We start from the raw sequence: 21191 nt of genomic DNA, 5'->3' as shown, positions 1-21191 counted from the left end.
TGGTCTGTACCAGCAGTTACTACTGCTATCTGGTCACTGAGGCCCTCTGTGTCTGCCTTTCTGACACATGATGAAGTGGGGTGGGGGTCAGTGGTGTCATTTTGGCCTCTCAGGAGTAGGGGTGAAATGTGAAAAGAGGTATTACCTGTAGTGACTCAGAAAAATCTGCAGAGTCTGGGAGCCTTTGAAGTGTGCCAACTTCTGTAACATAGACAGAGTTTAAAAGCAGCTTGCTGTTTCACTTGACTAGTGCTGCCCAGTCATGAGACCTCTGGAGAAGCAACAACTGTCCACCAAGGTGTGGGGTCATTGCTCTTTGAACTGGTCTGGCAGCTATCTGTAATAGTAGCACACCTCCCTTCTGTGTCATTGCCCATCCCTTGTTTGTTGTGCATCCCTTCCCATCACCAGTTGCCTACATTTTGCTGTCTTTGTCTATCAACTGTCTACTTCATCTTCTGTATATTTTCTGCTCTTGACCGTTTGTTTCTGTGTTTTGTGTTTATATGCCTGTTCTTGCTACCTGCCCCTCACCCTTTATCCCACGAGAGAACACCCCCATTACCTTTCCCTTCTACTATTCTCTTTTCATTATGAAAAGGGGATCTACCCCTACAAAGCTTCCCTTCGTTCGCCCAGCTCAGTACCTTATTACTCACCCTTGTGGTTTCCCCCTTGCTTGCAGCACTCCCCCTTACTGCTTTCCTATCTACCCTTTTCCTCCTCATTTTGATGATGAATACATCTGACACTTTGGTGTGGAACCCACTTTAATGTTCCTGTACAGCACTATGCAATGCTGTGCTATCCTACACGTGGTTCTGTGGCATTGTCTGGTGCTAGTGGCTATATCTTGCATGGTGCTACGCGTACTGATTTGTGTATATGTGGATGGGTTATTTACGATGCCGTATATATCATCCATACATCATATGGCATTACAAACAGGTCGGGGGTGACAGATCAATAAAGTTGCTATATGCAGACGATGTGGCATTACAGGCAGACTCAGAGCTAGAACTTCAGCAAAGGATAGGAGAATGGAATGCAAAACTGAAGGTACATGGATGAAACTAAGCACAGATAAGATGGTGGTAATGGCAGCAAATTGGGAAAATCAAAAGAAGCTGACAATAGAGATAGAAGGGAAGACTGTGGAACAGGTAAACAACTTCAAGTATATGGGAGGGGTGGTTGAGCAGAAGAGAAGCCTGAATGAAGAGGTCAAAGCTAAAATCAGAGGGGTTGCTGCCAACTGGCATAGAGTGTCATGTGTAGTCTATGACACAAGAATGCCAAAGAAGCTGAAAAATAAGGTGTACAAGACAGTGGTGTGACCAGTACTACTGTATGGTACAGAAACCTGGGCAGTAAAGGCAGAACAGTTGAAGAAGCTAGAGGTGCTAGAAATGAAGTGCCTGAGAAGGGTGGTAGGATGCACATTGTGGGACAGATGAAGAAATGAGGACATAAGAGCAGAAGCCAATGTAGCTCCAATTGCAGAAAAGATCAAAGAGAATGGATTATGGTGGTTTGGACATGTGCAGACAATCAGAAGACAATCTGGTGAGGAAGATTTGGGACAGATAGGAAGAAGGTAACAGGAAACAAGGATGTCTAGCAAAGAAGTGGATGGATTGTGTGAAAGAAGATCAGCCAGGCATGAGTGTGGCAATGAATCAAGAGGGTTGGCGGCAGTTAACATGATACCCTGACCCCATGTAGAAAAAAATGGAAAAAAGGGGGCTGATGGTGATGATAATGACATCATATGGCAGTGCCGCTCATCCAGTATCCTGCTATAGTGCTGCACTACTTGTGATTACTGTCACCCACCCATCATATGGCAGTGCCGCTCATCCAGTATCCTGCTATAGTGCTGCACTACTTGTGATTACTGTCACCCACCCATCATATGGCAGTACTGCTCATCCAGTATCCTGCTATAGTGCTGCACTACTTGTGATTACTGTCACCCACCCATCATATGGCAGTGCTGCTCATCCAGTATCCTGCTATAGTGCTGCACTACTTGTGATTACTGTCACCCACCCATCATATGGCAGTACTGCTCATCCAGTATCCTGCTATAGTGCTGCACTACTTGTGATTACTGTCACCCACCCATCATATGGCAGTGCCACTCATCCAGTATCCTGCTATAGTGCTGCACTACTTGTGATTACTGTCACCCACCCATCATATGGCAGTGCCGCTCATCCAGTATCCTGCTATAGTGCTGCATTACTTGTGATTACTGTCACCCACCCATCATATGGCAGTGCCACTCATCCAGTATCCTGCTATAGTGCTGCACTACTTGTGATTACTGTCACCCACCCATCATATGGTAGTGCTGCTCATCCAGTATCCTGCTATAGTGCTGCACTACTTGTGATTACTGTCACCCACCCATCATATGGTAGTGCCGCTTATCCAGTATCCTGCTATAGTGCTGCACTACTTGTGATTGCTGCCCACCTGCTTTGCTATGCGGTTCTGTACTCAATATATACCGGTGCTATTCACATACATAATTAGCATTTAACTGTTTCACGCAGCAAGTTCCCTTGAATTCGTACTGTGCGGGTATACTCTGCACATCCGTAAACCATAACTAGTACTTTAGTTTAGGAGAAAATGGGATCCTGGGTTAAATGACAGTGTATCCATAGAGGAAGTGTGAAATTGTAGACTGTAGTGTTTGTATTAAACATTTTCTTTGCTTTTTGATAATTCTGATTTTATTTCCAGGAAAGAAAAATGAAAGAACAGAAAACAAAGGACCAAGACCCTACGTTTGACACAAGCAGCTTTAAGATTCAATACGAGGTAAGGATGAAATGTATAAAAGAGATTCAAAAGTGGAAAAAACACTCATATTCTGGGCTGCCATCAGTGGAACTTAGAACGAATGAGAAGAAGGGAATGTAGATGTACAGTGGATATAAAAGGTGCACACACCCCTGTTAAAATGCCAGGTTTTTGTGATATAAAAAAGAGACCGCAATAAATCATTTCAAAACATTTCCCACATTTAATGTGACCTATAACCTGTACAATTCAATTGAAAAACAAACAAATCTGTTAGAGGAAAAAATATAAAAAATAAAAAAAGTACAATAAGCTCGTTGCATAAGTGAGCACACCCTTAAACTACTACTTTGTTGAAGCACCTTTTGACTAAACCAAGTTGCATGACCAATGATTCCTTTGTATGATCTCTGCACTTTCTAGTTCTTATGTTCATACATTTTCTACTTTCACTCTTACGTGTCACCCTTTTGCGTGGCTGACACAGATGTTTCACAACAATATCTGCACATGATACGTTACTCTACCTGTAAGTCTTTAATTTTTGAATACTCTTAATCAACATCTGCATACCCTTCTTGCCATTGGTCTCACAATTTATTGAGCATCTATTTCTTAAAAATTAATCTATAGTAAGAACAATTTTAATTTCTTGTTCTATAACACACATATTTCATAAAACCGACACAGAATTGAAGGAAACAACTAATGATAAATGTTACAATTAACCAATGTTACTTAATGATCATTATGTACATTTAAAGGACCTCCATCCATAAAGGTGTATAAAACGGAGGATGGTCTGATATATTACATAAAATAGCATGATATAAAACCATTCATTAAGAAAGTGTTCAAAAATCACAGTAAAAATTAAATTATCATCAAAATCAGAAGGAAAAAACAATGGATTAGCTAAAAGACTTCTTGTTTCATCATCACCAGACATTTTAATCTGAATATAATTGAACTATTCATTTAAAACTGGAGTACACACATTATCTGTATGCTTTAATGCAGAAAAGAATAAAGCAGAAGTAAACAATCTATTCAGTTATTTCCAGACCATTATCAGCTAGATGGTCAGCAAAATGATCATATAAAGGCCATAACTTTGTTTTCTTAACTCATTCACTCCAATGGAGCTCAGGAGGTTTGCACTGTAACTTCGAATAGGTGGAGCCTAAACCTTTTGACAGAATCAAATTATGTCCTGACATTTCAAAAAAATATTCATCTCTCTGGAAACATAGGGGTTATGAAAAAAGTGTAAATGACAAACCCTTCAGCACAAACTATTTTATAGTGGTAGTATTCTTTAGGTTATAGGTCTTAAACTGAATTTTATGAGTCACAGTAAACACAGTAACTATTATGTTTGTATTATTTTGTAAAAAGTGTACAATATCTCAGCAATCACTCAAGTTACACACATACTGTCAGCAACATTTTATTCATCTAGATGAGAGATTTCATATTTAGAAAAATGTGAAAATTATATCTATATAAATTAATATCTTAAAAGCAACAATTAATATGTATTTACCTGCACTATTTATTTTATTTATTTATTTTACATTTGTTAACTGGGAGAGTCCGACTGGATATAGGTCCATTTTCAGTGGAACTCCAAGAGATAACATTTTTATAGTTAACAGACAATGCATTAAATATTAGTAAAAGGCAGGCTACACAAATGTTAGTATATGACAATCATATGGTGCTTACTTTGAGACACAGTAGAGCAAAATGGGAGAGAGTACTTTGGACAACATTCATGAGATACATTTCTTTCACCTCTAGAGAAGCTGGATGTACAATTAGTCCTACTGTCTTAAGTTAAGGCAATACATCTGAATTTGTGGACATTATAGGTCTGTAGTTAAACTATGAATTTGGTTGATAATATCTAAATACTGAAGTACAAGCCAGGAATGATACAGGAGTATAGTTTGTTATTTACGGTTGTTGCCTGTTATATGGGCAGGAAGGAGTTCCAGATTTTAGAAATATAGTAGCTGTATATGGATTTTGAGGTTTTCAGTGCTAAATCTTAAGGTTCTGGTAGTGGTGTAGGGTTGAAGTAGTTGTTGTAGAGCTGGGGTGTTGTCTGAGTGATGTAATAATTTGTGTGCAAGTGATAGCTGATTGAATTGAAGTATTAGTGGGAGTTCTAACCAATTGAGTTTTTTGAGGCATTCACGGTGATGCGTTCTAAAGGATGAACCTGTAGCAAATCTAGCTATCTCATTATAACAGCTGTCAAGTTTGTTTAGGTCAGTTTTGCGGAGATTGGTAAGCACAGGGAAGGCATAGAGTAAGGTGGATAATAGGTGTGTCCTAGCTATTTTTATTTTGGAGTGGTTGAAGAGAAATTGTTTGTTTTGATAGAGTAAACCAAGTTTTTTATGAACTTTTTTATGGTTAGGGAAATGTGTAGGTCAAATCTAAGGTGATTGTCAATTTCCAAGCCTAGGAGTTTGGTGTGTTTGGTAGGGGTGATGGTGGTATTGTTATTCATGGAGATTGTAAAGCTATCTGAGGGGGATATAGATCTGTGGGAGCTAAAGAGGAGTATTTTTGTTTTAGCTGGGTTGGGAATGAGGTTTTGATTGGTGATCCAAGTTTTGGCTAGGGAAAAGCATTCTTGTGTTTGGGAGACGAGGAGGTCTAGTGTGCTGGCTGCGCATATCATGGTGGTATCATCTGCATATTGCACTATCGAGGCTTTGGGAATGTTGGATGGTTGTTGATTAGTAACTAGGGTGAAGAGCAATGGACCCAGGATGAAGCCTTGGGGAACCCCTAGGAAGACAGGCAATAAGGGAGAGAGATGGTTTTGCCATTTTACAGTTTGCTGTCTACCATCTAGATAGCTCTTAAACCAAGAAATAGTAGAGATGCTAAGGTTTAGGGTGAATAGTGAGTGAAGGAGTTTTGCGTGGTTGACCATGTCAAAAGCTTTGGATAAATCTAAGAATGTAGCACATATGAGCAGTCCGTTATTTCTGTGATTATTGATGGTGTTAGTAAATGATGCAAGTGCGGTGGTGGTGCTGTGGAATGGTCTAAAGCCATGTTGCTGTGTGGATAGTAGTTTGTTTTCTAGGAGGTACTTCATCAATTGCATGTGTACTACTTTCTCGAGAAGTTTTGATAAGGGCCATAGTATAGCTATAGGGCGATAGTTATTGAGTTCAAGAGAGCTACCCCCTTTGTGCAGTGGAATTATATGAGATATTTTCCAAAGCTGGGGTACTTTACACTCGGCAATGGAGCTGTTTGTTAGGATGGTGACAGGATAGGCTATAGCTTCAGCGGCTAATTGAAGGTATTCTGTGGGTAATTTATTGGCAGCTAGGGTGGTCGGTTTGAGTTTTAGGAGTAGTTTTTGTATGGTCTTGGTAGGTATTGGGTTGAAGCTGAAGTTGAGGCCATTGATTATTGTTTCTGGTTGAGAGGGTGTTTTTGTTGGAGTGGGGTTGTTAGGGCTAGGTTGGTTGTTTGCAAGGGCTTGGATAGTTTCTGTAAAGAACTTGTTGAACTGTGTGGGGATATTGTCTTGGTTATTTACTGTTTTAGGAGTGGGGGTGAATGTTTTCCCTGGATGTAATACAGAGTTGAGTGCTGCCCAGATTTTTTTGGGTTGTTTATATGGTTATTCTGTATATTTTGGTAGTAGGAGATTTTGTCTGTTTTTATAAGTTTTTTGGCTTTGTTGCGTAGTTCAATGTATTTTTGTTTATCTAATTGGGATTTGCTTTTTTGAATGTTTGTCCAGGCTTTGTTTCTATTTTTGAGGAATGTTTTAGTATCTAAAGTTAGCCAGGGGGCATGTTTAGTTTTCATTCTAGTGATTCTGGGGGGAGGGGGCATGATGGTTAAGTATATTTGTGAAGGTTATATTGAAGTATAGTTCTGCTTTATCAAGAGCTAAGTTTTTTAGGGGGTCCAGTTACACCTTTTTAGGTCATTGTTAAAGTTGAGTAGGTTAAAATGTTTTTTGTTCCTAATTTCTTGCACAGTTACTTGGGTCAGTTGGTGTGTTTTACTTCTTAGTAGAAAAGTAGCTTGGTGGTTGCTGAGGGTGTCTGGTAGACACCCTGCTAGGGGTATTTGGGAAGGATGGGATACAAGTATCCAGTCCAGTATGGATTGATATTTGGTTCTTTTGTCTGTTCTAGTGGGGGAAGTTATAAGTTAGGTTAGTCCATATAAGTTGATGTGGGAGAGTGGGTTCTGACTGGAGCAGTTGTGTCACTCAATATTAAGGTCACCTAATATGATGTTTTCTTGGGGGAGGGAGTTAGATATCCATTCTAAGAGATTTTCTGTACTGGAAATATTGCTGCCTGGAGGGATATAACATCCTATAATATTGATATATTTATTTTGGTTAAGTTTTAGTTTAGTGAGGGTGAGTTCAATGTTTTCTAGATCTGGGGTTGTGATATCTAGTTTTTCTAGGATGAGGTGATTTTTGTAAAGTATGGCTACTCCCCACCCCTTTTTCCTAATCTGTCATTATGAATTGCATTCTAGCCTGGTGCTGTAATTTCATTATCATGGATTTCTGGTTTAAGCCAGGTCTCAGTCAGTATGACAATATCTGGATGATAAAAGGAAAGTAAGGCATGGAGGTCAGGACTTTGTTCAGGATGCTTCTAACATTTAGATTTATAATGATGACCAAGGTTTTGGCTCTGTGGAGTAAAGTAGTATTCAGGACGGGGTTTGGTGTGTCTGGATTTAGTGGGGCTGGGTTGGGGATGTATGTCACCACAACATATGAGTTTTGTTTTTAAGTGTAAATAAAGTCTGATTAGTTTATTGAAGTTTTTCATGTGCTTTAAAGTAGTGTGGTATTGCCTGTGTGTTGGATGTATTTTGTGTGCGAGGAGGTGGATAAGGGAGGTTTGGTATAGGTATGGGGCTAGTTGAGTATAAGGCTTGATGTTTGGTTTGTTAAGGGATGTCATTTTTTTGGGATGATTAGGGTTAAATATTAATGCAGTTGAGTTTGCCTCTGTGTAAACTTTAAGATGAAATATTTTAAAACCTTGTACATAGCAAGGTTTTGGAATTATTGATGCAAATATGAACAAGCAATATTTGACACCTAGAGGCGTCAGTAGGAGTTAACTGCAGATGCACCTGGAGGCGTCACTCAGATGTAATGAGTTAAATAGTTTATTTGCTTATTATGCATCTTTCCCCAATTTTGAAGCTTAATAAAATCATTCTGTGAGGTGTGCAAGGCAACCTCACTGTCTTTACTAGAGAAGAACAAGATGACAGTGTCTGCATAAATTACTAGCATTCACGAATCTAACTGTATATCATTCACAGCTTAAATTTTAATTGGGAAAAAATATGCCCTAAAGGGTGCCTTGAATCATTCTCCACTACTGATTCACAGAGCTAGAAAAATGTTCTCTTATTCAATTTCAGTGAGAAGGATAACAGAAGAATTGTTCAATAGCAGACCTGCTAATTCAGACAATCATATGTGAATGTCTTTATGAAAACCATTCAAAATAATTTTGTCAAGTCCTCAGATTTTCTAAAACCGTATTTTGACAAGTCATAAATACACCAAATCCATTATGTTCAATTAACTTTGGGTATAAAAGTGTAATGATTTTTTTTCTGAAAACCATGCTGAAAGCTGTCAAGTACATTGCCACATTCTAAGCAGTTTACTACCTGAATAACAATCAGTTTTTCAAAAATTTTAGAAACTGGATAATGGATGCTGTAGAATTTTGACTTTTGACTTATTTTTTCTCTTTTTATTATAGGATCATAGGATCATAAGAAGTTATTAGGCTATTGGCCCTGAGACACTTATAAGCCTAGCCAAGAGTTTAGGCCATGTTTAGACAAGTCAGCACCAAAGCCCCTGTCCAGCAGGGACACGGGTGGAATCCCAGGGGTGTATTTTCTGTTTCCCATCCAGTTATCCAGGTTGCTCCTGAAAAAAGGACAATGAGGTACTCTGCTTGACGTGGAGAGTAAGTCTATTCCACAGATGGGAGAGTCTCTGGGACACAAATCTGTCCCTCCAACAAGTCCTGTTGATGTTACAGACCAGCTTGAGGTTACGTGTGTGGATTACTCGAGTGGAGCTTGACTTGCGGATATGCAGTAGTCCCATCAAGGCAGAGTCTGAGATTGCTTTGTATGCCAGACAGTGGTCATCTCTGAGAAGTCTGTATGAAACTGAGTAGAGGGACATGGCATTTAGCCTATCTGTGTAGGGTAGATGTTTGAGGCCCTGGATCCTTCTGGTGAGGAACATCTGTGATCTTTCCAGCTGCTACATGTGTTTTTTGAGGTACATGCTAAAGGGGGCATTGTATTCAATAACTGGCCTTATAAGGGAGGCATACAGGGATGTTATGACCTTCCTGTCCCTGGATGAGATACCCTTACTTATGAGATGCGCAATATACAAAGCTTTCCATACAACAGAAGCAACATGGTAGTCAAAAGTCAGGTTTCTATCAACATGGGTGCCCAAATCCCTCATGACTGATTGCATGCTTAGGACATTGTTATTAATGTGATAATATATAGGGACATCACTCTCCCCAAAGGGGATGATGATGCATTTTTTGGCATTCAGCTTGAGGCCATGTTTCTGGCACCAGTCATTTGTTTGAGTGAGACCCTCTTGCAAGACGTCCACATCACTTGGGGAACTAATGACCACACCCAGCTTGCAGTCATCTGCAAACTTAATCATCCATAACCCACTGGTTTTGGCCTGCATCTCTGAGAAGTATGTCCCAAATAACAGTGGCCCTAAGACTGATATCCCTGGGGTATGCCGCCCATTATGGGTCTACTGCTTGAGGTGGCTTCCCCTATTTTGATTAGGTGGGTTCTATCAGTGAACCAGTTTGCTACCCATTTGATAACATATGGATTGATACCTAGTTGTGAGAGTTTGTTTACTATGCCCGAGTGGGGAATAGTGTCAAAGGCCTTGGCCAGGTCAAGGTAGGCGGTGTGCACTGTCTTCCCTTCGTCCATAGCTTTGGTGACTGCCTCAAAGAAGTCAACCAGATTTAACAGACATGACCTCCCCTTGACAAAGCCAAACTGTGTGGGATCAAGTGTTTGGAGGTTGCCAATGTCCCTGTTAATGAGGTCCATGATAATCCGTTCCATGGCCTTGCAGATCAGGCTAGTTAGGCTGATGGGTCTATAATTTCTCAGTTCAGTGGATGCTCCACCTTTGTGCATACGAATGACAGTGGCTGTCCTCCATTTGGCTGGGACAAAGCCGGTACACAGGCTTTGGTTGAATAGGGTGCCTAATGGTGCTGCAAGTTCATGCCTGAGTTCATGTAGGATGCAGCCTGGGATGTTATCGGGTCCCATGGAGGCTGTATTTTTTTACCTTTGAGAGGGCAGTGATGATCTGTTCCCTAGAGATAAGAGGATGGGCAGGTACTGGGGATGTCCTGATTTACTAATGGGGACAGAGGGGTGAAGTTTTCACTGAATCTGTCAGCCAGTATGTTGGCTATATCTACAGCGTTTGTGTATGTGGTGTCCTTGACCACCAGTTCTGAACAGATCTAGGTGCTTCCTTTGAGAGTGCAGATATACATGAAGAAGACCTTATGATTGTCTCTAGTAGATGTGGCCAATTTGGACTCGAAGTTGGCTTTAGAGGATTTCACTAGTGCTCTTATTTGCTTGTTCAGGCTAAGGAGAGATTGCTTTCAATTGGGCACCTGCTGCTTCTTGGTCCTGGACAGCAATTTTTATTTATTGCAGATGTCCACCAGACAGGTTTACACTTCCCTGCAGAGGATGATTTTGTTCTGCCAGGTATTCCTGATTCCATGCATCTATATAAGTGCTTGTATAGTACTTTGGTGTAGATCTGGAAATTGGTGCCAGTTCCAGCAGAGGGGGAGGGGGCTGTAAAGCTGTTTATACCATCCCTCAGGAGGTTGTAATCAGCTTTGTAGAAGTTGTTTTGTTTGACCCTAGCTAGAGGGGGATCAGGGGAGATGCCAACTTCGAAAGTGACTGCTTTATGGTCAGGTCTTACCAGGGAGGATGATACTGTAGGGTGCTGTAGTAGTTACTCATGTTGGGTAATACCAAGTCCAAGACATTATCACCTCTTGTGAGGGTATTGGCTAGCTGGTCCAAGGCATTTGCACTGATAAAAATCAAGGAATCTCTGGGCATTTGCATTCTGGCATGAGTAGTGTTTCCAGTCTATGGTTGGGTAGTTAAAGTTGCCCAGGATCAGGGTAAAGGGTTGAATCTTAATAGATTCATAGAGGTCCAAATAGGTGGAGTGGGCATTCTGAGTCAAATTTGGGGGCCTGTAGCTAGCTATGATTTGAATAGGGGTCTTGTTAATGGTTAACTGCACCTGGAGTGTCTCCTTTGCATCATACTGTCTGACCAGCCTGGAGGTGTGTGTGTGTGTCTTTAACATACATTGAAACTCCACCTCCCTTGGCTTTGCTGCCCACAGTTTGGGGTCTGAATGTATGATAGGATGAGTAACCAGGTAAGGCTGGGGTGCTGTCTGTAGCTTTGAACCAGGTTTTTGTGACTGCACAAATGTCAGCATCTTCCAGGGTTAAGAATGTTTGCAATGAGTGCAGTTTCATGTTTAAACTCCTAGTGTTTAGCAGCATGACCTTTAATTTGCATTTTGTTAAAATGTTTATGTTAGTTTTATTGATTTCAGGACTTTTTCTAAAAAAGGCACTATGGGGAGGGCAAAGGCCTTTGCCAGGAGCCTGAAGCCCAAGTGAAACAGATGCAGACCATCTCTAGCAAAGCATTGTGGTCTGTCGATCATATCTCCCCAGGTTGTCAGGTACTGGATCCCCCTGGAATGACACCAGAAACTTAGCTGATTGTTAAACTCAATCATTTTCTGTCTGTATTGAGGCATCATTCTGGGTGATGGTAGAATGCTGCTTAATCCTAGGGACATACCTGCCTGGGACACATATTCAGTGAGCTCAATCATGTCTCTCTTCATATAGTCCAGGAAGGTACATCTCAAGTCGTTCACCCCAACATAGACCAATGCAGAGTCATAGCAGTACCTGTTGTTGAGAGACTTGAGTGCGTGTGTGATATGGTGGATTCCAACACATGACAGACAACTAACCATGACTTTTTACTTATCCAGCCTGGAGAACAGCACATCTGTGTGTCTCACATTGGAGTCTCCTATGATTAATATGTTGGGTTTATGGTTAGGCCCTTCTGGTTGTGAGACATAGGTGTGTGGACTATGCGTGGTATGTGGTGTGGAGGGTTGTGGAGTTCACTTGTGTTTTTGCCTCTGAGGTCTCCTTTGTTTGGGTAAGCTTTTGTTGAAAACTGCCACATATGTGGGTGAGTGTTGGGTAGTTGAGGGTGGTGTTTGAGGTGTAGTGATTGTGTTGATAACCTTCTCAGTGTCAGATATACTGGATTGTGAGGGAGAGACCATAGACTCTAGGTTCTTAATGTCATTGCATCGCACACAAATTGTGTTCCTAGGTGGAAATAGCAGATGGTTGTCCGTGTGCATGAGGCAGTTGCTACACTGTCTCAGGATGCCCATATCAACCAGGCTGACAGGAGAAACAGTAGGAAATTGTCCATCCATATTTGTCAGAATCTGAGGGAGAAAGGCCAGGGGAAAGCTAAGGGTAGGCCTAAAGCCCAAGTGCTTAGACCAAAACTAAGAGGCTTAGAATAACACTTACAATTTAAATAGGCTAAAAACAAGCAATAATAAATGCAGCATCAGTACAAAGAATGTATTCTTCTAGGCACTGAGAAAACAGCTGAATTCTAAGAGGAACTGAATAAATGTGTTATAGACTAGATAAGTGTCAATTTAATGAAATATAAAAGAAGAGAAAGAAAAAAATGACCAAAAAGCTAGTAACCACTAGATCTTCAGTCAAATCTGTGACTATGTTATTTGAATACTGATTAAAAGTTGCCACAGTGTCAGATAATTTAGCATCAAGGCAAATATCTTCTGCACAACTGAATCTTATGTTTAGTCAAGGAAGCAGTTGTGTTGTCATACCATGGTTTGTAAGACATATTTCTAGATGCCATGGTACAAACAGGTTCAAAATAACCCATAGTGTCTAACACCATGCTTTTCAATATTTTCCATTTTAAATGAATATTCCTAGTTGAATAAAACTCTCTTTATCCTTTAAAGCAAAATAATTATGGATGTCTTGGAAAGGTCAATGTTTAAAATGTTGAATTGTGTTGCTAACAAAAAGTTTTTTTTTTCTCAGCAACAATCTATACACTAAACAACAGGAAGACGATCACTTAATTTCAAACTGGACCTCACAACTTTGTAGCATCAGATTAGAAGATGTTAGCACCAAGTCAAATAAGGATGAGTAGAGTACACTGAAGTGGAGCATCTAGGAGGACAAGTAACCTGTTGAATTAAATAAAATCTGGCAACATGGTTAACTAGCCATATACCAGTACCACTAATTAGTTGTTGCTATGTATGACATGTACAATTAACCAACATTTAAAGTAGCAGCTAGAAGATAAAGCAGCCCAATCAACAGACACCATCCAGAAAGTCTGTTTTAAGGTCATTAAAGCTTATACATTATCTCATAATCAGTGGTAATGAACTCAAAACATTAACAATTTGTTAAACAGAATCATAACACCATTCCCAGATCACACTACCATTCTCTCAGGTACAATAATATAGTTTTCAAAACTATTCTTGTTATGTTTTTTAACGACCAGAATTCACTCAAAACAGAGTGGCGGATCAGGCAGGGAAGGTTGCAAACAAGCAGACACTAGCAGCATTTTAAACAGTGTCTTTACTCATTGTCGACATTTTACTGACTTTTCTAAGTTTCAGTGCATGTAAAACAGTGTCTTTACTCGTTGTCGGCATTTTACTGACTTTTCTAAGTTTCACTGCATGTAAAACAGTGTCTTTACTCGCTGTCGACATTTTACTGACTTTTCTAAGTTTCAGTGCATGTAAAACAGTGTCTTTACTTGCTGTCGACATTTTACTGACTTTTCTAAGTTTCAGTGCGTATAAAACAGTGTCTTTACTCATTGTCGACATTTTACTGACTTTTCTAAGTTTCAGTGCATGTAAAACAGTGTCTTTACTTGTTTTCAACATTTTACTGACTTTTCTAAGTTTCAGTGCGTGTATAACAGTGTCTTTACTCGTTGTCGACATTTTACTGACTTTTCTAAGTTTCAGTGCGTGTAAAACAGTGTCTTTAATCATTGTCGACATTTTACTGAATTTTCTAAGTTTCAGTGTGTGTACTTTTTGTCTGCCTATGACATAGCTTATTTCTAAAAAAGAGACCAGTTTCTCTACTAGGTTAACAAGAAATAAATGAAGTTGAGAAAGAAGGTAAAACATTTTACATCTACCCAAGGGATCAAAATAAGACTGAATGAGGAATAGTAAAACAAGAGAAATGGAGAGCAAGTGGGCAGAAATGATTCTGAAAACAAATGGGAATGCAAACTGATTACTTCTCATTATTTATAGAGGAAAAAAGTGGGTATATATCATCCATCGTCAATAGCAATGGCCGGGAAAAGGGCTCTGATCCCCGTCCTTTCACAGAGGAAGTGATTGTGAGGGAACTTAAAAACTAAAGGTGGATAAAATAATAAGGCCAATTGGGAACCACCCTATAGTCCTTAGACAACTTAGAGGAGAACTGTTAATATATCTAACTAATACTTTCAATAAATCATAGGGAAAGGGTATGCTTACAGAAGATAAGAAGAGGCTAGATGTGGTTCCCTTTCATAAGAAGGGAAATAGAGAAATAAAGGAAATGCTGAAAAATATTGCCCACTCATTTCACCCAAGTTAAAGGAAAAAAATCATAGAATCAATGTTAAAAGCATTTTTAGCATAAAAAGGACACTGGACCAAAGGCAGCATGACTTCACATCATGTATGTAATTCCAGAAAAATCTAACATAGTTCTTTGAATGGGTAAGCTGGCTAATAAGTCAGAAATAGGCTGTAGATGAGGCCTACTTAGATTTCAGCAATTAGTCTGCATGTACCTTTTAAACTATTTAGGTCTGAGTATTACTCGAGTTATTTGTATTAGGGAAAGAATTTGCGTTTGAGATATGCACATGAAATCATGTTGAAACACATGTCCATCCTAAGCAGAAAGCTATTCAGAACAAACAACGGGTATGCTAACAGCTTTAATATTTTATTCAAGGGCTGATTTCTTTTATATCTTTTTGTTTTATTGGTAGTGTTATTTTAAAATCAGGCTGGATCCAGTATGTCAAATATTTCTTTTACTCCAGTTCACATTTCCTGAGAAAGCCATGCAGATTGCTCTACAGAGACCAGAAGAGCGATCAGAGGAGGGTGTACGATTTATCCGTAGCATGATGCAAGGCATACCCAGCTTCCGTCGTTACTCCCATCACATGCAGCTCATGCTAGCCCGCGTTGTTCGCTATGAGAGGTAAGATTAGTAGAATGCTATGCAGATACAGTGATTGCCATTGGCAACAGCAGCAGTTTTGATTTATTTTTGTTTTTGCACTGCATGTGTATTAATTTACATATATGTATATGCATTTGTAATGCATTTACAATGATGCATGAGTAATGAGTTTTCTTTACTGCCTACTATTTGCATTATAATAACCTAGTACCTATCATTGCATTCATGACAGTGTGTAAGTTTAGGTATGATATGAATGCCTCAGTGTCTATGCATATTGTGAGACATAGATACATAGTTGTAGATATATGCAAAACATCAAAGAAATGATGTACAAAAATACCTCCACCTTTAATTTATTTAAAAAAACTGATTTACTTTCATGCACAGCCAGTATGTTAAACCTTAAATCTAATGAGAAATGATTTTTATGGTATGTCTGGCTGCCTCTCATAATATGCATTAAAATCACACAGGAAAACCAGAGTGTTTCAGAGGCCATGTCCGTTTTATTAACTGATGCATCATTATTCATTTTCAAGCAGGCAGACATCTTTTGATGTGTGCAGAAGTGTTTACAGTTGTTAGTGTGATGTGTCTTTACAGGGTAAATTATGACACAACCCAGGCACCACTTCCAACATCCTGTCTTTACTTGACCCCAGGGTCAGTTTCTTCATTGCTAAAACATTAGACCTGAATGGATCAATGTTTTCTTGTTTTACAGGTTAACCTGTGTATGCCATAGTCCCATGGCTTCTAGACTATTTGAAAACTACATTTTCCTAATTTTAAACATTTCATCTTGACCTCGTCTGAGACTGGTTGTGGTTAGAGACTGATATGTGCCTCATCAGGAATCAAGCTAAAATGATAAAACTTAATTTTATACTGTGGCCATATCATTTCAAATATTCATTTGGAATGTACATTGTTTGTTCTTCTAGGATTACTGGATGACAACCCTGGTTACTTTGCACACTGATATGTGATATATGTGGGATATGGTAGTAATGTAGCACATTTGCTTACTTTCCTGGAAGTTAAAATTACTGGGTCTGATTACAGATCTTTTAGTCACCTGTATCTTGAGTATCATGATGTCTATATTCAAGTAAGTTTACTTACTGTAATGTTTTTGCAGACATTTCACTTTAGCTGTCTTATGCAATACTATGCTCATTTTGTCATACTACAACATGAAGAACAAATAAAAGGTATCCAGACAACCACTCAGCAGGTACTCATAACGACAGTTGATTGGGTTCTCAATAAAACCACACTCAAAACACGATAGTCCAGAGATTAAGCGCTTTCTTCGGAATAACCAACTTCATCAGAATACACATAATACAACTCAAAGGATTTAAATACCCTCCCAAAAAGCAAAAACCCTGACATCACATCATACTATTAGATCACTTCCTGTCAACTAATGCACATATTTAAAGGAAAATATACCTGACTAAAATTGCCAAGACATATGAAAAAGTATACTCCCATATTGCAAATAAATATAAAAATGTGAACACGCATACATATCACCGATAAATATAAATATATATAAATGTATAACAAACAACTGTAGATACTATAATACAGAAAAGTGGGGTAATAGACCCATGAAATGACAATAAAAACCTTTTAAATATTTTTTAAATATAAAACAAAGGTCTTAGCTTCAACAGGGGCATAATACTTATACGCTCATTAATGCCAGGATATGAGCCTGCATTCAACTTAATTTGCCATTTCAACTCTAATAGTTCTAAATAATCATCCACTGGGCCACCCCCGGGGTCCCAGGTCCACATGATCAATGGGAAAAAAAACTAAAAAAATGCATTGGATATTTGTCCACGTGATTAAAAAGTGCATTGTTTTTATTTTTGCATTTAATATCATAGCAGTGCTCATATACTCCCTGCTTAAAGGCCCTTTTCATTTTGCCCGCATAAAATAAGTTGCATAACCTGCACTTAGCAATATATACCACCCTTTTCGAAAAACAAAAATGTTTTTTACTGGGGTAAATTCGTCCAAAATTCTTAATAAAAATATATTCACCCTCCATAACATATGGGCACTGCCCGCACCTACCACATTTAAGGCATCCACCAATTTTGTTCTCTTTCTTCTGTCTTTCCAAGAGTGATTTAAAGCTATAATCTTTTTTGTAGACAATCACTGGTTTATCCCCTACAATTGTAGAGACATCCTGGTCCAATAACATCACTGGCCAAAAATTAACCAATGTGTTTTTGATTTCATAAAAATCCAAGGTGAAGGTTAGGGTATACGATCTTGAAAAAATATTGTTATTAGAATGTAATCTATCTCTAACCTTTCCATCATCAATACCGCAACCACTGAATAAAATTTTTACTATTAACCCATTCCGTCTTTTGACAGTAACCTCATTCTCAATTTCTTTTAAAAAAATTCATAGGATAACCCCTTCTTCCAAACATGTCAATAAGTTTATCACATTCTGTTTGGAAGTCCCCTTCATCTGACACCATTCTAGTGATTCTAATAAATTGTCCCTTAACTAGGGACTTTTTCTGATGAATCGGGTGTCAACTCTCAAAGTGTAAAAATGTATTCGAATACGTAGGTTTCCTGTACAGCTTCGAAATAAAAGATTTATTCATATAATCCTTCACAATAGTGACATCTAAAAAATTCAAGCTCTCTATGCCAGAAATCAGGGTAAATTCTAAAAAATCAGTGGTACTATTAAGGTATTCAAAACATTCACCTAATTTATCCTCACCCCCTTTCCATAAAAGAACTATGTCATCCAAATAACGACCATATAGGACCCTGTACCATCCTGTCTTCACTTACTCCACCTTTCCTACTTCCACCTGTTTCTAGCTATTGCTTAAATCACTCTTTATTCAACGTATTATAAATATGTAGCTCCACCTTTGATCTCTTGACCTTCTGTTATCATCATCATCAGCCTCCTTTTTCCCATTTTTCTACATGGGGTCCGGGTATCGTGTTAACTGTCGCCAACTCTCTCGATTCAGTGCCACACTCCTGCTTTCTTCAACACTCATGCCTGATTGTGGCAGATCTCCTTTCACATAATCCATCTATCTCTTTGCTGGAGGTCCTTGCTTCCCTCTTACCTTCTTCCTGTCTGTTCCAAATCTTCCTCATCAGATTGTCTTCTGCTTTTCTACACATGTGCCCAAACCACTGTAATCTGTTCTCTTTGATCTTTTCTGCAACTGGAGCTACTTTGGCTTCTGCTCTTATGTCCTCATTCCTTCGTCTGTCCCACAGTGTGCATCCTACCACCCTTAGACACTTCATTTCCATCACCTCTAGCTTCTTCAACTGTTCTGCCTTTACTGCCCAGGTTTCTTTACCATACAGTAGTGCTGGTCATACCACTGTCTTGTACACCTTATTTTTCAGCTTTTTAGGCATTCTTGTGTCATAGACTACACCTGACATGCTATACCAGTTGGCTGCAACCCCTCTGATTCTAGCTTTGACCTCTTCATTCAGACTACTCTTCTCAACCACCCCTCCCAGATTCTTGAAGCTGTTTACCTGTTCCACTATCTTCCCTTCTATCGCTATTCTCAGCTTCTTCTGATTTCCCCAATTTGCTGCCATTACCACCATCTTATCTGTGCTTAGTTTCATCCCATGTGCCTTCAGGTTTGCATTCCTTTCTCCTGTACTTTGCTGAAGTTCTTGCTCAGAGTCTGCCTGTAATGCCACATCATCTGGATATAACAACTTTGTTGATCTGTCCCCTCTGACCTGTTTGCTAATGTAGTCCATTACCAGTATGAACAGCAGTGGGCTCAGAGCTGAACCCTGGTGTACACCCACTCCCACTGAGAACCCCTCTGTGAGGCCGAACACTGTTTGTACTCCAGTCACTGGGTCCTTGTACATAGCCTGGACTAATTCTACCAATGTTTCTGGGACTTCAAACCACTGCAGTACTGCCCAGATCAGCTTTCTTGGGACCTTGTCATATGCTTTCTCCAAGTCTAGGAATCCCCAGTTGGACTCTATCCTCATCTGTAACTTCTTCTCAAGTATCTCTCTCACTGCAAACATCGGATCAGTTGTGCTGCATCTTGATCTGAATCCAAACTGCTCATCTCCCATCTTACATTCTACTACTCTGTGTATCCGTTTATCAATCACCCTCTCCAGAACTTTCATGCAATGTGATGTGTTTGATGCCTATGTACTGCCCATAGCTGTGGATATCCCCTTTGTTCCTGTACACTGGCATGAGTATGCTTATTCTCCAGTTATCAGGGATACACCTTTCTCTCCACACTGCTATTAATACCCTCAGGAGCAATTTCTACCCTATCTCACCCAGCATCTTTATCATATCTGCTGTGACTTCATCTGAGCTAGCTGCTTTCCCTGACTTCATCTTCCTTAGTTCTGTTCTTCTTCTAAGGTGGAATCCTCTTCTTCTCTCATCGTAGGCTGTTTCTGGGGCATTACAGCTCCTGTGGGGTTTTCTTCATTCAGAAGCTACTGGAAATACCCTTCCATCTGCCTTTCATGTCTTCTGGACTGGTGAGAAGGTTGCTGCTGGCATCCCTTATGAAGGGTGCCTGACTATCTTCTTTATCTTTCTGTCTTTGCCTTACAACCTGATATAGTTTCTTTGTGCCCCTTACTGAGTCACTTTCCAGAAGCTGATAGAGTGCCTTTGATGCCCTATTCTTTGCTATTGCAACTTCTTTCTTAGCTTCTTTGTTAGCCAACCAGTAGTCCTTCCTAGCCTGGTCAGTCTTTTCTATTTCCCACTTATTCCTGCACTCCTTCTTTCCTTTTATGACTTCCTGGACTTCTGCATTCCACCGCCAGCTTTCCTTATGTACATTATTTCCATACCTGGCTCAACCACATATCTTTTCTGTAATCCTAACACATGCTGTTTTTTAGGTGGTGCCAGTCTTCTTCACCTCCACCTATTTCCTCCTCTTCTTGGGGTGCTAGAGCCCTGAATAATTCCTTGAACTGTTGTACTTTCTCTCCAGTCAACTTCCAGGTCTTCAGCCTGGTCTCTGTTGACCTTAGAGCCTTCTCTGACCACTGCTTGCAGCTGATTGTGGCAACTAGTGGTTTATGCTGTGGGCTGACTGTTTCACTGGGGATGACTTTGCAATCATGAATTCTACCCCAGTGCCTTTTCCTTACTAGGAGGAAGTCTACCTGAGTTGCATGTTGACTACTCTTGTATGTGATCTTGTGACTGTCTCTCTTTCTGAACCATGGTTCATGACCTTCTCTTATCCTCCCACACAAACTCTAACAGCCACTTTAACCATTTCATCACTGAGGATCTCCCAGGTACTTTCTGTTGCCACTTAAGTATTGCTTTTCAGAGTGCTTTAGCCTTGCTACACTCCCCTCATGTATGGAGATTCTCTGCCCCATCACCTGACATGCTCACCAAACAACAAAACACCCTCTTAAGTCCATTTGAAGTATTGTACTGTGCTAAATATATCAGCTGATTTGCCACAGGACCACATTTTGTTCAAAAAAACTCCCACACCTGCTATCCCTTTCCATATCACTTCACTGCTTACCCTCCTCAACACATTACCAACCATACTCTTGCCCACATATTCCCATCATGTCTCTTTGAGCTGCTGTTAAAGCCTACCAATCATTCCCTCCCTCAAAATATCATGTCTCCTGTCTTATATACTTCTTTCCCTTCATCCAAACATTTTTTAATCTGAAAAATTCCTTCCTTCTCCCCTCCTGCTTCATCCAAAACTCCGTCCATGATGTGCAACAATGGGGTGCCCCATAACTCTTCATACAGCTCCCACATTCCCTTATATCCCCACGCTTCTCCATCCATTG

At 39.7% G+C, this 21191-nt stretch overlaps 1 protein-coding gene across 1 annotated transcript in view; it reads left to right on the top strand.

The window, feature by feature from the left end:
* LOC122797184 (cyclic nucleotide-binding domain-containing protein 2-like) overlaps positions 1-21191 on the top strand; it is a 605654-nt gene that overhangs the window by 84969 nt on the left and 499494 nt on the right. Inside the window, exons 3-4 of the mRNA XM_044066007.1 lie at positions 2755-2832; positions 15169-15332. Of these exons, the coding sequence (XP_043921942.1) occupies positions 2755-2832; positions 15169-15332 (242 nt within the window). The remainder of the gene's footprint in view (positions 1-2754; positions 2833-15168; positions 15333-21191) is intronic.

Source organism: Protopterus annectens, chromosome 3.part0 (genome assembly GCF_019279795.1).
Source record: "Protopterus annectens isolate FY-2018-M chromosome 3.part0, PAN1.0, whole genome shotgun sequence".
Taxonomy (NCBI): domain Eukaryota; kingdom Metazoa; phylum Chordata; order Ceratodontiformes; family Protopteridae; genus Protopterus; species Protopterus annectens.
Note: the sequence above shows the minus strand (reverse complement) of the source record. Positions and strands in the feature narration are given on the sequence as shown.